At 41.9% G+C, this 17359-nt stretch overlaps 1 protein-coding gene across 2 annotated transcripts in view; it reads right to left on the bottom strand.

Moving 5' to 3' along the window:
• The window catches only part of LOC110522380 (metabotropic glutamate receptor 1), a 43731-nt gene extending 37498 nt beyond the window's left edge, over positions 1-6233 (bottom strand). For both annotated transcript variants that reach the window (XM_021600740.3, XM_090233006.1), the window contains exons 1-3: positions 5922-6233; positions 4030-4897; positions 547-799 (exon numbers count right to left, since the gene is read on the bottom strand). In XM_021600740.3, the coding sequence (XP_021456415.3) occupies positions 547-799; positions 4030-4756 (980 nt within the window). In that variant the 5' untranslated portion in view covers positions 4757-4897; positions 5922-6233. The remainder of the gene's footprint in view (positions 1-546; positions 800-4029; positions 4898-5921) is intronic.
• Positions 6234-17359: the final 11126 nt, after the last annotated feature.

The raw sequence follows: 17359 nt of genomic DNA, 5'->3' as shown, positions 1-17359 counted from the left end.
TTACGCTGCTGCTACTCTCTGTTTAACATATATGCATAGTCACCTTAACTATACATTCATGTACATACTACCTCAATTGGCCCGACCAACCAGTGCCCCCGCACATTGGCTAACCGGGCTATCTGCATTGTGTCCCGTCACCCACCAACTGCCAACCCCTCTTTTACGATACTGCTACTCTCTGTTTAACATATATGCATAGTCACTTTAACCATATCTACATGTACATACTACCTCAATCAGCCCGACTAACCGGTGCCTGTATATAGCCTCGCTACTATATACAGCCTCGCTACTATTATTTTTCACTGTCATTTTACTGTTGTTTTTATTTCTTTACTTACCTATTGTTCACCTAATACTTTTTTGCACTATTGTTTAGACCCTGTAAGTAAGCATTTCACTAAGGTATTCGGCGCACGTGACAAATAAACTTTGATTTGATTTGGTTGCCTTGGTGACATGCGTGTCTGGAAGTATGCGGCACAAAGCCACCCTTCGCCCAAAACTACCCAGAAATCAGTGCCTTAAAGGCTTGTGCCTTACCTGCCAATGAGGAGGAACTCTCCTCCAGCCACACCCAGACGTCTCATGGCCATTAGGAGGCCGCGTACAGTCATTCCCTCACAGAAACACACCACCACGCGAGCCTTGGGCAGACGTTCGCGGAGCTTCTTAAGTAGGCGGTCAAAGTGCTTCTCCCCAGCGTTGCTGTAGATCTTGTCAGAGTGGGCGATGCACAGACCCTCCTGGGTGGCCAGCTCCTTGAAGGCCTCCATGCCACTCTCCCCATAGTTTCCTAGGATTCAGAGAGAGGGGTAAGTCACCACTGCAGACACAAAATGGCCAACGAGGAGTCACCATTTTGGAACAGAAAATGCTCAAGTTCCTCCAGGCTGATAGTGACTGGATTCAGCCATACTAACAACTGTGGTAGTCTGATGACTTTGAGTCATCAGGCCGTGAGTGTATTGTGACTGTGCTGCTGTCCTGATCCATCTTCTGATATAGCCAGATAGTCTAGTGCCTACTGATTGCAATCAGGGATGCTGAATGGGGTGGAGAGGACTGCGCTACATTCTCCCATGATAACATCCTAATCAGTTGTACAAGCTTTGCAATGCTGTCTTATTTTACATAGATAGACTGTGTCTGAAATGGCATCATATTCCCTATGCAGTGCACTGCTTTTGACCGGAGCTGATGAAGCTCTGGCCAAAAGAAGTGCACTGCAGAGGAAGGGTTGCCATTTGGGACATGGTCCTAGTAGTGCATGGAGGATGCTGCAAAGAGGATTATGTATATTCAAAGTACTGGCTTCAATCAAAGATGTGTCTGCAATGTTAATGCAGTGCCTTTGTTTACACAATCATATACATGTCCTCATACACACCTGTCTTATTCTGAAAAATGAGAAAGGGCTGAATTGGCAGCACACTAATGCATTACTCTGGCATGATATTATAGACTAGGCTCCAATTGTTAGTTTGCCAGTATAGCAGTTCTATCTGAACAGGTGAATTCACATAATGGTTGATCAATTATAAACCCCTTAGATTCATAGCATTTCAATGTAAGGATTTCAGTGTTGTATTCAGTCAAATGTTTCATATCAATTAACATATTCACTCAATGTTCATCTCACCGCAGATACTACACGTTTAACCAATCCAAAAGCATTCCCAAAGTGCAGAAACACCATTTACCCAATACACTTAATATTCTAAACGTCAAATAGGCAAGTAGCCCTATAGTTCAAACTGAAGAGATGTGTTTAGTTAGATCCAATGAATCCAATGTTGTGGCCATCACATTGGGAAAAAGGGTCCTTGTAGAAGATCAAAACAGGGGCCCTGTACTCTGACTGTGGCTACTACACATACTGTTATCCTCCACTGTTTTCCTTCACACACAACACCCTTATTATGCCAACACTCTTATCTTTGGTCCCAGTGGACTGCTACCTACCAGGTCTGGTGACAGTCAGATACCTGGCACCCCCTAGCTGAGCCTCATGGCACTTCACCTCCACTCTCTTCTGGCCCTGCCTGCCCCTCAACCTGACCGTGACCTGTGAACTTTGTGACCCCCCTACAGGTTTCTAGTCTTGAAAAAACAGACCCTAGGTAACACAGTAACTAATGTCTGGTTTCAATGATGGACTCTTTTGGCATAGAGGAACTATGTCACTGCCTCAACGCTAATAAGAGGAATAAAAACCTTCTGAGGAATCTCCCAACAAATCACGATGCAGACATGCCAAAATGTCATGATTCAAAAGCGACGTTTTCAGGCACAACCTTTACAGTGGTTTTGGTTAAGATAGTTGATGCATACTAGCCACTTGTGAAAATCACTCATTACAAATAACCTCTGTGATTTCCATCTTGCTAGCGACTATTTTGTATTTTATTCAAGCGGATAAAGTAGTAGCATAGGCAGTGACGTAGTTGCAAAAGGGTCCATCATTGAAACCAGACCTTAGTCACTGTGTTGCCTAGGGTCTGGTTTTCTAGACTAACTGGTTTCTAGATTCCACCTTTACAAGCGGATTCAAAGTGCGACCCTCCCTTTAGGGCCTGTCTATCACATATCCCTCTAACAACTCTCAGAATTCCTTAGTGGCCATACACTCCGCCTGTCAATCATTACCTACTCTCATCATTGGGTACATTTCATTGAGGTTTACACTGAGGAGCCTTGGCTAATTGCTAATGGCAGAGATTTACTTGTAGTAACTACAATTTAGCTATCTCCACATCTCATTCTACCCTCTTCCACTTACAATAGTGGTAAACTGGTGAAAGAGTTTTATGTGATTGAGTTACATGGTGTGTGTTTGCATTGTGGAGTACTCTACTGGTATATTAACAAGTTCAGCACCCTGGACAGCACACTCACAAACAGCCGATAACACCTTCAGACAAGTGCTGCTGAGAAGCTATGTGGGCTGCTGTATTGATGTGCTGGTATTTCAGGTACTGAGGGGCATTGCCAGAACCCCTTTGCAAGCTGTGCTTAGACTACACATCCCTTCCAACCAGGGGTTAGATATGATGGAAACACCCTCAACACAGTAATTCCGCTACATCTGAATAGCAATAACACAGATGGGAGTTGATTTCTATCAATACACATAACGGGGGAACTTTTGTATGTATTAGTTACACACATAGAATTAGAATTACTAGTATGGATGGACCAGCGGGATTCTATTTCTATGATTCCACCCAGAGATACTTTAAATGACTATTTAATGATGTGGTTCCACCACCTGTAACCCCAGCCTGATAGTAGGCTACACCGCACAGAGCAGAGGGGAAACAGTCCATTAGTGCCCCTGTTGAATATGGATAGGCTGATTGATTAATTAAGACATGCTTAGGAATAATGAAGACGATAGAGCATGCCTGTTATTTTCTAATGGAATAGAATTAGCATCAAATTTAACATCCTGGGAGACAGAACATCTAGCATCTAATTTCCTTTTAATATAAATAGATACCAATAAACACCCAAATGCATTTCCATTCTGATAACATTGACCACAATTGGACTGAATTGTGGCTTGAGAGATTGGATGTGTTGCTGGGGTGTAGGTGTGATGAGCGGCTAAAGAACCAACTTTGCCTGTGGTGTGTGAATACTTATACTGCACCAGATGTATAGTTCTGTCTGGAGAGCGGGAATTCCATTACACAGCAAGTTTCCCTCCAAAGCAATATTGCACATAGGAGCACACCCATAGGGAGGACGACAGGGAGGAGGACACACATGCTTGCTAGCAAGTACTTATCTGTGTACAAACCACATTAACAATTTATCCACCACCTCTATAGCTAGGCATATTTACCTTAAGCATTGATTTCTTATCTCAAACCCAAACACATACGAGACAAAATCAACTTGACAGCATGTAAAAACCCTCTCCAAAGCCGAGCCAGTCCTCCTATGCCTACTGGGCCTAATCCTATCCTACCCCACAAACAGCTTTCAGAACCCCTGTGTTGAGTGGGTTGAGTGACTCACCCTCCGTGTGCACCGCAGACACGTAGGTCCAGTTGTAGCGTTGGACTATGTCCAGCATGGCCCGGGCCTGGAGCGTGTCAGAGGGCACGACCCGCAGGAAGTACTTAAACAGAGTCTTGTCGCTCAGGTCGATACTGGTCGCTGAGTAAGCAATCTGAGGAATGTTGAAGAGCTGTAGGAGGTTCTGTACCTGGATGGCAACGGAGCTGGAACCCGGCCCAATCACCCCCGCAATAGGCTTCTTGGAGGGCGGGGGTTGGTTGGACGGCGTGCCGTCTATGCACCACTTGGAGCCGTCCTTGTCATCCCGGATGGAGATGAGGGAATCCCGGATGAACTCAATGCTCTGCTCCAGGGCCACGGAGGAGTGCCAGCAGGAGTCCCGGATCTCACAGCCCAGGCTGATGTTGGGGAGCAGGAAAGGGTCGGAATTGATTCTGTCCAGGGTGTGGAACATGGCCTCTACCCGCTGGATGCCGTACTGCTCCCGAACATCCCCACACTTTCGATCAGCCACTTTTTCAGCAGACGGCTGGTGGTGGACGGAGAAGAGGGCACCGATTATCACATCTCCATCCATCCGGGCCACGGAGCGGGGTGCGGCTCGCGGAACTGCCGACCGCTCATAGATGTTGCTTTTGTGGGACAGCACGAGGACGTCGAAGAACAGCGTCGGAAGATACAGGAGCGCGAGGAAACCCATATTTACATGTGTCATATTCCACATCCTGTGAGCGGTGCCAGCTGCACGGGCATACTATCCGCTCCGGGCAGTTGAGCAGAAACGTTGACAGTCTCTCAGTATATCCACGTTTAACCCAGTGACCATAGTTTGGAAACACAGCGCCCTGAGCATATCCAAACAGACCTGGAGAGAGATCATAAAAGATCAAGCAAGATTGTGAAGGCAGCAACAGATATGCAACGTCTTACAGTTATCATATAGTCTCTATATTACATGGGTTTAAAAATAATGGTGGCCCTCACAATAAACACGAGCATATTCTTATTAAATTGACTAGGTTCATAGCCCAAACACAACATGCCTACTAGAAATAAGGCTAATTCAGTATCCATTTGCAAACAAGACCTGCAGAACATAAAATAAGAATTCGATTAAATTCAATATACTTTATTTATCCCACGGGGCCAATTATCATTACAAGTTTATTGAGAATAACACTGAAGTCAAAATGTTTTTGTCGTTCGATTGTCTCAGACAGGTAACATAAATTATAGCATACTTAAAATTTGAGAGAGTTTATCATCGTTTCCCCCAATTTCCACATAAGAGCATATGGCAATCGTTGAGAAACCGAGTTGCCCGGAAGGCAATTTCAGCACATTGGACAGCGCACTAACGAAGTCATACGATAATTGAGGAAACGGCGTCGTACATGTGCTGCTGATGTAGGCTACTGCCTAGTGAAGCTATGTGCTGGTATTTCCACGGTTTAGAAAGTATCTAATTGAGTTCCTAAACCAATCAATGTCCATTTATATTCCCTTCATTAGACACTACTGAACAAATCCTTGATACCCAGTCTGATGACATGGAACATCGTTGCACTGAGTGGTGTGAAATTATATTTGAACATACAGATCAGATTTCCATGCTGTCTCTGGGTATATAAGCCATATATCATGCTCTGTACGATCCAACGCGCAGCATGCAATATTTTTCACCCTCATCTGTCCGAATTCATTGCTCACAAACCTCAGTGGCCTGATTCCAAACATTCAATGATATTGCATTATCGAACAGGAGAGAAGCCGATACATAGTCCTTACACTTAGCTGTCCTTGTCACGAGCATATCAAAACCGACACCTGCCCTAACCTGTACATCTCTTCTTTCATAAATTAATTTGGTAGAAAAACTTGGGACGTACCTGAATCCGCGAGACATATCGCGTGTCTTGCTCGGTCTTCTGTGCAGCGCGGTCCTTGGCTTTGATAGTTGAGTTTGTATCGCTCGAACGGACGTTTTTTTCTCGCTCCTCCAGTGAGAGCACAAGAGCCCCCCACCCCTCCTCTTCTTCTTCTCTCGCTCTGACAGTTTCTCACCACATTTCATAAACCGGGTCATAAAAGCTGCAGCCTTAATAGGGCAAAACGCTGAACGTTTAAAACCCCACTACAGGTCACTTATTCTTATACAATAGACAATGGTATCATTCTTCACACGAGGGTTAATCAGCTTCAAACAGTGGTGCCGCAATGGAGAGTTGAGCGGTGCGCGAGCCGCTTAGACATGTAAGATAAATGGTGTTTGTCTACAGAATTGTGACCCTGCCATTACCCCATGCCACAACGGGACCCGTCTCACAGCAAAAACACATTCAGTGTGAGAATACCCCCATTTTTATGTAAATGGTTGACCAGGTAATGGAGGAATCATCAAACAAATGTTATTTTTTATATTAAGGGTTCAGAGACCATCATCGTGGTCCACCCTAGCTAATCCACCTATACATTGTACATTTTGATCCACACTATCTGACCTTTAAAAGCGGAGGGCACTGGATGGATGCCAGAAATGCCTGCTGGTTGCAGTCTGACTTAAATCGAAGTAGTACCCTTTTAAGGAAGCACCTCAAGGTTCGAAAAGATCTTGGCTTCCCGCCTATATTTGAAGTTGAAGACCTTAACTGGTAGCTGGTGGCAGAAGAGATATATTTAATTAATTGGTAAAAGTCAACTGGTATTTTGCAAATGTGAAAGTTCTGCAATTTTGGAGGGGTGCTTGGTTTAGAGTTGGGTCATTTCTGTGCCCAAATGGGTTTGTGCGACAGCAGAGGAAGAACTGTACATAATATCAAACAGCGTTTGGAAAAATAATTAGAACTAACAATGACTCCACGAAGCTAGAGAGGGGCGTGTTCCGTGGGCACGCGGGGAGCCAGTAGCAGAAGGCATTTAATCAGTAAACAACCGGAGCGCATATACGAGGACATGTCTCCCTGACACGCACCCCGTGGAGTGTGGATATGGAGACCGCGCATAATTATGTGTGTGTCTGAGAGAGAGAAAGAGAGAGCGAGAACACTTAATAGGAATGGTTGACACACGACGTTAACCTACTATAGTAGCCTGCCTACCTATTTGGTGGTTGTGACTATCAACGACCGGAAGTTAATTTTCGTTGCAGGTTAGGAGAGCATTTTAGCTAACTCGTACCCTTTTCCTAACCGTAACATACTTTTCCTATCTTACTACGTTAATTTTCCCAATCTGCTATGAAAAAGTCACTTTTGGTCGTAGCGGTATACCACATAGCCAAAACCCTATTTGATAGCCTACCGAGAACAGTCAATGGGATCAGTGATGTAAAGTACTTAAGATACTGTAAAGTACTACTTGTCGTTTTTTGGGGTATCTATACTTCACTATTTATATTTTTGACAACTTTTACTTTTACTCCACTACACGCATAAAGAAAATAATGTACTTTTTACTCCATACATTTTTCCATGACACCCAAAAGTACTCGTTACGTTTGTAATGCTTAGCAGGGCACGAAAATGGTCCAATTCATGCACTTATCAAGAGATCATCCCTGGCCATCCCCACTGCCTCTGATCTGGTAGACTCACTAAACACAAATGCTTCGTTTGTAAATTATATCTGAGTGTTGGAGTGTGCCCCTGGGTATCCGTAAAAATGTTTTTAAAATGGTGCTGTCTAATTTGCTTAATATAAGGAATTTGAAATGATTTATTCTTATACCTTCAATACTTAAGTATATTTAAAACCAAATACCTTTAGACTTCTAATCAAGTAGTAATTTACTGGGTGACATTCACTTTTACTTGAGTCATTTTCTATTAAGTTATCTTTACTTTTACTCAAGAATGACAATTGGGTACTTTTTCCACCACTGAATGGAATTTAAGATACTGAAGGCTATAGCAGATGTTACCTGAGCAGAATGACAAGCGTGACTGTAGGCCAGACAGAACCGTGTGAAAACGCACTAGAATAACATTATAAGTCACTGACTGTCCCACTCAACCATATCCAAATATGCCTAACAGTCAAGACAACCTGAGTCCCTTACAGTACCAGTCAAAAGTTTGGGCACACCTACTCATTCCAATGTTTTTCTTAATTTTTACTATTTTCTACATTTTAGAATAATAGTGAAGACATCACAACTATGAAATAACACATGTAGAATCATGTAGTAACCAATATATCAAAATATATTTGAGATTGGAGATTTCTTCAAAGTAGCCACCCTTTGCCTTGATGACAGCTTTACACACTCTTGGCATTCTCTCAATGGGCTTCATGAGGTAAGTCACCTGGAATGCATTTCAATTAACAGGTACGCCTTGTTAAAAGTTAATATGTGGAATTGCTTTCCTTAATGCATTTGAGCCAATCAGTTGTGTTGTGACAAGGTAGGGGTGGTATACAGAAGATATCCCTATTTGGTAAAAGACCAAGTCCATATTATGGTAAGAACAGCTCAAATGAGCAAAGAAAAACAACAGTCCATCATTACTTTAAGACATGAAGGTCAGTCAATCCGGAAATGTTAAGAAGTTTGAAAGTTTCTTCAAGGGCAGTCACAAAAACCATCAAGCGCTATGATGAAACTGGGTCTCATGAAGACCGCCACAGGAAAGGAAGTCCCAGAGTTACCTCTGCTGCAGAGGATAAGTTTCACCTCAGATTGAAGCCCAAATAAATGCGTCACAGAATTCAAGTAACAGACACATCTCAACATCAGCTGTTCAGAGGAGACTGTGTGAATCAGGCCTTCATGGTCGAATTGTTGCAAAGAAACCACTACTAAAGGACACCAATAATAAGAAGAGACTTGGTTGGGCCAAGAAACACAAGCAATGGACATTAGACCGGTGAAAATCTGTCCTTTGGTCTGAAGAGTCCAAATTTATATTTTTGGTTCCAACCGCCATGTCTTTGTGAGACATAGAGTAGGTGAATGGATGATCTCCGCATGTGTGGTTCTCACCATGAAGCATGGAGGAGGAGGTGTGATGGTGTGAAGGTGCTTTGCTGGTGACACTGTCTGTGATTTATTTAGAATTCAAGGCACACTTAACCAGCATGGCTCCACAGCATTCTGCAGCGATACGCCATCCCATCTATTTTGCACTGTTTTTCAACAGTACAATGACCCAAAACACACCTCCAGGCTGTGTAAGGGCTATTTGACAAAGAAGGAGAGTGATGGTGTGCTGCATCAGATGACCTGACCTCCACAATCACCCGACAACGACCCAATTGAGATTGGGTTGGACCTCAGAGTGAAGGAAAAGTAGCCACCAAGTGCTCAACATATATGGGAACTCCTTCAAGATAGTTGGAAAAGCATTCCTCATGAAGTTGGTTGAGAGAATGCCAAGAGTGCAAAGCTGTCATCAAGGCAAAGGCTGTGGCTACATTTAAGAATCTCAAATATAAAATATATTTTGATTTGTTTAACATGTTTTTTGTTTCATGATTCCATATGTGTTGTTTTATAGTTTTGATGTCTTCACTATTATTCTCCAATGTAGAAAATAGTAAAAATAAAGAAAAACCCGTGAATGAGTAGGTGTGTCCAAACCTTTGACTGGTACTGTATGTTGAGCCAGAGAGCAATGCAACCGCCCTCAATCAGAAATAAATTCACATAGACTTGATGGGAAAATATAGCCTGCGTCAATGGTAAAAAAACAATGAATTAATAAACGTATCCACAAATTCAAATAAGTGGCACACAGCATCATGCGTTGGACAGCTTCAGCACCAAGGACAGTGACTCCAACCAACCTTCTTTTTTAAAGCAACAGACTGCCCTCTGGTGTTTGTCTAATATCTTTTTAAACGTTCTTAACGTGCTTTCAGAAAGTATTTATACCCCTTGATTTATTCCACATTTGTTGTGTTACAGCCTGAAATCAAAATGGATTCAATCTATTTTTTTCTAATCCATCTAGACACAATGCCCCATAATGACAAAGTGAAAACATACTTAAAAAAGGTTTGAAATGTATTGAAAATGAAAAACGGAAATATCTAATTTCCGTAAGTATTCTCACCCCTGAGTTAATACATTGTAGAAGCATCTTTTGTAGTCTTTCTGGGTAAATCTCTAAGAGCTTTCCACACCTTTATTGTGCAACATTTGTTCATTATTCTTTTCAAAATTCTTCAAGCTCTATCAAATTAGTTGTTGATCATTGCTAGACAACCATTTTCAGGTCTTGCCATAGATTGTCAAGTAGATTTAAGTGAAATCTGTAACTTTGTCACTCAGGAACATTCACTGTCTTCTTTGTAAGCAACTCCAATGTATATTTGGCATTATGTTTTGGGTTATTGTCCTGCTGAAAGGTGAATTCAAATCAAATCAAATTTTATTTGTCACATGCACCGAATACAACATGAATACAACACCTTACAGTGAAATGCTTACTTACAAGCCCTTAACCAACAATGCTTTAAGAAGTTTTAAGAACAATTTACATGTAGGTAGAGTTAATCTCCTAGTGTCTGGTGGAAAGCAGACTGAACCAGGTTTTCCTCTAGGATATTGCTTGGGCTCAGCTCATTCCGTTTATTATTAAAAACTACCCAGTCCTTAACGATTACAAGCACACCCATAACATGATGCAGCTACCACTAGGCTTGAAAACATGGAGCGTTCTACTCAGTAATGTGTTGGATTGGATTTGCCCCAAACATAAAACTTTGTATTCAGGACAAAAAGTGAGTTGCTTTGCCAAATTATTTTGCAGTATTACTTTAGTGTCTTGTTGCAAACAGGATGCATGTTTTGGAATATTTGTATTCTATACAAGCTTCCATCTTTTCACCCTGTCTTTTAGGTTAGTATTGTGGAATACAGTGCCTTGCGAAAGTATTCGGCCCCCTTGAACTTTGCGACCTTTTGCCACATTTCAGGCTTCAAACATAAAGATATAAAACTGTATTTTTTTGTGAAGAATCAACAACAAGTGGGACACAATCATGAAGTGGAACGACATTTATTGGATATTTCAAACTTTTTTAACAAATCAAAAACTGAAAAATTGGGCGTGCAAAATTATTCAGCCCCTTTACTTTCAGTGCAGCAAACTCTCTCCAGAAGTTCAGTGAGGATCTCTGAATGATCCAATGTTGACCTAAATGACTAATGATGATAAATACAATCCACCTGTGTGTAATCAAGTCTCCGTATTAATGCACCTGCACTGTGATAGTCTCAGAGGTCCGTTAAAAGCGCAGAGAGCATCATGAAGAACAAGGAACACACCAGGCAGGTCCGAGATACTGTGAAGAAGTTTAAAGCCGGATTTGGATACAAAAAGATTTCCCAAGCTTTAAACATCCCAAGGAGCACTGTGCAAGCGATAATATTGAAATGGAAGGAGTATCAGACCACTGCAAATCTACCAAGACCTGGCCGTCCCTCTAAACTTTCAGCTCATGCAAGGAGAAGACTGATCAGAGATGCAGCCAAGAGGCCCATGATCACTCTGGATGAACTGCAGAGATCTACAGCTGAGGTGGGAGACTCTGTCCATAGGACAACAATCAGTCGTATATTGCACAAATCTGGCCTTTATGGAAGAGTGGCAAGAAGAAAGCCATTTCTTAAAGATATCCATAAAAAGTGACGTTTAAAGTTTGCCACAAGCCACCTGGGAGACACACCAAACATGTGGAAGAAGGTGCTCTAGTCAGATGAAACCAAAATTGAACTTTTTGGCAACAATGCAAAACGTTATGTTTGGCGTAAAAGCAACACAGCTCATCACCCTGAACACACCATACTCACTGTCAAACATGGTGGTGGCAGCATCATGGTTTGGGCCTGCTTTTCTTCAGCAGGGACAGGGAAGATGGTTAAAATTGATGGGAAGATAGATGGAGCCAAATACAGGACCATTCTGGAAGAAAACCTGATGGAGTCTGCAAAAGACCTGAGACTGGGACGGAGATTTGTCTTCCAACAAGACAATGATCCAAAACATAAAGCAAAATCTACAATGGAATGGTTCAAAAATAAACATATCCAGGTGTTAGAATGGCCAAGTCAAAGTCCAGACCTGAATCCAATCGAGAATCTGTGGAAAGAACTGAAAACTGCTGTTCACAAATGCTCTCCATCCAACCTCACTGAGCTCGAGCTGTTTTGCAAGGAGGAATGGGAAAAAAATTCAGTCTTTCGATGTGCAAAACTGATAGAGACCCCAAGCGACTTACAGCTGTAATCGCAGCAAAAGGTGGCGCTACAAAGTATTAACTTAAGGGGGCTGAATAATTTTGCACGCCCAATTTTTCAGTTTTTGATTTGTTAAAAAAGTTTGAAATATCCAATAAATGTCGTTCCACTTCATGATTGTGTCCCACTTGTTGTTGATTCTTCACAAAAAAATACAGTTTTATATCTTTATGTTTGAAGCCTGAAATGTGGCAAAAGTTCGCAAAGTTCAAGGGGGCCGAATACTTTCGCAAGGCACTGTAACTACAATGTTGTTGATCCATCCTCAGTTTTCTCCTATCACAGCCATTAAACTATGTTACTGTTTTAAAGTCACCATTGGCCTCATGGTGAAATCCCTGAGTGGTTTCCTTCCTCTCCATGGAAGGACGCCGTTATCTTTGTAGTGACTGGGTGTATTGATGCACCATCTAAAGTGTAATGAATGAAAATTCACTGCTCATCTGAGGGACCTTACAGATAATTGTATGTGTGAGGTAGAGAGATGAGGTAGTTATTCAAAAATTATGTTAAACACTATTATTGCACACAGTGAGGCCATGCTATGTATTATTTGACTAATTAAGCACATTTTTACTCCTGAACTTATTTAGGCTTGCCATAACAAAAGGGCTCAATAGTTATTGACTCAAGACATTTTAGCTTTTCATTTTTAATGAATTTTTCAAAAAATAACTAATTATGTGGTATTGTGTAGGGCAAGTGACAAGAAAAATCTATATAATCCATTTTAAATTCAGGCTGTAACAACAAAATGTGGAAAAAGTCAAGTTGTGCACTTTCTGAAGGCACTGTAGGTCTAGTAACTTTGTAGTGCAACTTGTCTGAGCAAAGAATAGTTTATGAAACAATTTCGCCCTCTTGTGGTTATAGCTTCGACCAGCATGTAGGCCAACATGATAAAAAAAATCATGATAGGTCTCACTATCTGACATTGCAGGTGTTCAAGGCTTCATTTACACAGGCAGGCTAATTCTGATATGTTTGCCACTAGTCTATGTTTGCTATGTTTGCCATTAGTCTTTTGACCTATCAGATCTGATATTTTGCCTATAATTGGGCTAAAAATCAGATCTGTGTTGCCTGTGTAAACGCAGCATATGTAGGCCTAGCCTATGAATGTCATGGAAATGTGTGAGGTCGAATTAAACCAGTTTTTACTGAAAAAGTAGGCCTTACGCCTAAACATCAAATAGACTAAAGACAGATAGTTCTTTGCTTGCTAGTCCTTATTGATAAGTACTCTGGGTCTGTGGTTTGTCTCGACCAAGTTTACGAAGTAACTTTTAATAATTATATTTTTAGGCTACATCAGTACATCAGTCTGCAACCCGCGTGAGCATCCCACGCAGACCCTAGACAGATGCGACCCGAACCCTGGGGCATGACCGCGGCCTCCTCTTTACATTATAGGGTCGAGGTGTGAGTCAAGTCCGTCCGGCGCTCCACAACACAAATAAACATTTATGGAGACTAGACGCTATGAAACTGCAACTGCTGCTGCCCCAGGATCGTGAAGCTGATATTGATCCAGACTAACAGTGACATTTTGAGGGGTAGGGAGATGTCGGCAGTAGGTGCTTCGGGGGACCTCAGTGTTTATTGTAGAGTTAATTTGAGATATAAGTCGGACGTAGCCTAGATACAGGTCCTATTATTTAAGAAGGGTCTCCCTAAATATTCTCCTGCTATAGATTGGGCTATATGCGGTCTCTGCAAGGTGCAAATTATGTCCATGGATAATAGCTAAGAGTGCCTTCATCAGGGAATGCACAACTGAATGTTATTGCCAAGCCTTGGTAGTGTTTTATCCCTCTACAATATTGATGTCACTATCATGACCGGACATTGTGACAAATGGTGTGATCTCAAATCTCAAAACGAGTCAAATGTTGCCGATCTATGTTTCCGTGTGAAGTGAAGACCCATCAATCAATCACCTTTTGAGAGGACAACCCTTCATGTTCGGCCTGACGTCATTGGTGACAGCTGGAACTGTCTTGAAAACGGGTGGTCTACACCCATCCATCAAAGTTACTGCAACGAGATTGATGGCCCGTCAGAACTATAATGAAGAGTTTATGTAGCTTGTCATATAGAGTGAATTGGGATTTACAAAATGTAATGTATTTAATAGGTTTACTTGAATTTCAATCAAAGATCCAACATTACTTTATTTATATCACACTGTAAAACACTTCTGGCCTAAATATGCAAAAATACGAATGTTTCAGCACTGGCTACAATGAACAGCTCCGTTGCAATACAAGATATCGGAGCTGGTTAACTGCTGAACCAAATAGGCCTTTTAAGGGTACTTTAGTCCCATCTCCAGAATAATGGATGCCCAAGTGACGGCCTGTTGCTCAAGCATCATGGCCAGACAGAACACTTACTGTGCTAGCTGCACAAACAAGGAGTTGTTAGATCTAACCACCGTTTCGAAGTCGACCACACTTACCGCTGTGTCCCTATGTAGGCTGCAGTGACGTGTATTCATGGATGCCAAGGAAAGCCATTCTTCCACCCAAAAATGTCCCTTCAATTCGCAAGAGGCTGAATGTATCTCACCAGAGAAAGCATCTGTCTCTGCATGTGTAGGCCATATATCTGATAATGTCTGGTCAAAATAAGTATGGTATTGAATGCAAGGGAAGCCAGCGAGCATTTGGCCTCACTTCATAAAAAAGTATAAAATAATAGCCAGTCAGCATTGAGCTAAAATGAGTGAACTCAACTCTATAAACAGTCCTGGCACACCAAAATAGTGTCAAGGGAAGACCGTTTGGATTTGGCTTCACCCCAATCACATCAAGAGCCAAACATCATTGACAGAAACAACTTGAATTGTTGCACCTTGTTGTATGTCCTCCGGTGGATAGCTATCTAGCTAAAATAGGATATTTCCTAAATTAGCCATGGATGGAGATATGGATTTGGACTTGTAGTTTCACTACATTCTCCGTACTGGCCAATGATTATAATGGCTATTCTGGTCCAACCATTGTGCCCCTGGCCTGGTAGGATGGAAGTTCAATATGTAGCAAAATGTAGAAGGCTGATGTTAACTAGCTGACTCAACTTGTACTGTATGACAGAGTCAAGGACCGTTTCGTCAACATGAAAGAGAGGAGGATGGCACTGAAGTTTCTCTACAAGTGAGTCAACATGTTTTTTTCTACTTGCACGAACGCACACACACACACACACACACACACACACACACACACACACACACACACACACACTCACACAGAGAAATCATAACCATGGACAGCCACATATTTACACTGAACAAAAATATAAACACAACATGTAAAGTGTTGGTCCCATTTTTCATGAGCTGAAATAAAAGATCCCAGAAATGTTCCATATGTACAAAAATATTATTTATTTCAAATGTTGCACTCAAATATGTTTATCTCCCTGTTAGTGAGCATTTCTCTTTGGTCAAGATAATCCATCCACCTGACAGGAGTGACATATCAAAAAGCTGATTAAACAGCATGATCACACAACACAATGCAACAGATGTCTCAAGTTTTGAGGGAACGTACAATTGGCATGCTGACTGCAGGAATGTCCACCAGAGCTGTTGCCAGATAATTGAATGTTCATTTCTCTACCATAAGTTACTTCCAACAGTTTTTTAGAGAATTTGGCAGTACATCCAACCGGCCTCACAACCGTAGACCACGGGTAACCACGCCAGCCCAGGACCTCCACATCCAGCTTCTTCACCTGCGGGATCATCTGAGACCAGCCACCGGGACAGCTGTGGGTTTGCACAACTGAATAATTTCTGCACAAACTGTCAGAAACCGTCTCAAGTAGCTCATCTGCATGCTCGTCATCCTCACCAGGGTTTTGACCTGACTGCGGTTCCACTTCGTAACCAACTTCAGTAGGCAAATGCTCACCTTCAATGGCCACTGGCACACTGGTGAAGTGTGCTCTTCATGGCTGAATCCCAGGATCAACTGTACCAGGCAGATGGCAGGCATGGTGTATGGTGCCAAGTGGGCGAGCGGTTTGCTGATGGCGTTGTGGACAGAGTGCCTCCCCCCCAAAAAAAACTCTATGTGAAGATGTCGAGCTGCATGAGACAAATGGTGATCACACCAGATACTTACTTATTTTTTATAAAAGTATCTGTATGCCCAGTCATGTGAAATCCGTACATTAGTGCCTCATTTATTTATTTTGACCGATTTCCGGTCAGCGTAGTTTACGTCGATTAGACTAAATAGTTTTCGGTATCTTTTAGTTGTCACTGTATTAGACTAAACAGTTTTCGGTATCTTTTAGTTGTCACTGTATTAGACTAAACATTGGTGATTTGATGATGTTGAAATGTTGAAGTTGAAATGGGGCTGGAATAGTGGAGGCAGCTCCTGTTTCTTTGTGACTTGCGGTAACTCTGTGGTTCTCAATCAATAGTAATTTAGTAGTTGGGAGAATGTCAGAAACATTAACTTACTTGACTATGCTGTAGGTGATGTAACTGTTTGTTACATGCATTGTGATGAAATAAAGGTGTGATTGAATTTATTATGCCACCGTGTCTCCTTATCGTCTCAGCCTTAGGCCTATATATCACGGTCGCAAGGCATTTGAACTAACAGGTAATAGAGCAAACAATGCAACTATCACAACACGTAAGTTGTCATATGGGTTTTTTTCAGGCTTCCCCACTTACCGCTACCGGTAGGTCTACCAGATACATTGTAACAGAGGATGAAATCAAAAGGAACAAACCCCGCTGTGAAGTCATTATGCACGCGACCGCTGCAGTGACTACTGAAATGTAGCCTCCCTCCGTCAGTGGCCTTAAAAGTCAACTGAAAACTCAGCAGTCAATGAAATCAATGAAACGCTGTTGGCAAACCTAACATTTCAACAAAACCGTTCGAGTGCAGGTTCGCATGAAGCCAAAACTTTAAAAAGTTTAGGAATTAGGAAACTTTAGGAATTTCCTGTCAATGAGAATCTATAGGCTAGAGGCTATTTTAATCAAAGGCTATGTATATGAAAAGTACACACAATTAGAAAACCCTATATGGACATTCTGTCTCATTCATGGTA

Source organism: Oncorhynchus mykiss, chromosome 4 (assembly GCF_057628025.1).
Source record: "Oncorhynchus mykiss isolate SJ-2025 chromosome 4, ASM5762802v1, whole genome shotgun sequence".
In the NCBI taxonomy this organism is placed as follows: domain Eukaryota; kingdom Metazoa; phylum Chordata; class Actinopteri; order Salmoniformes; family Salmonidae; genus Oncorhynchus; species Oncorhynchus mykiss.
Note: the sequence above shows the minus strand (reverse complement) of the source record. Positions and strands in the feature narration are given on the sequence as shown.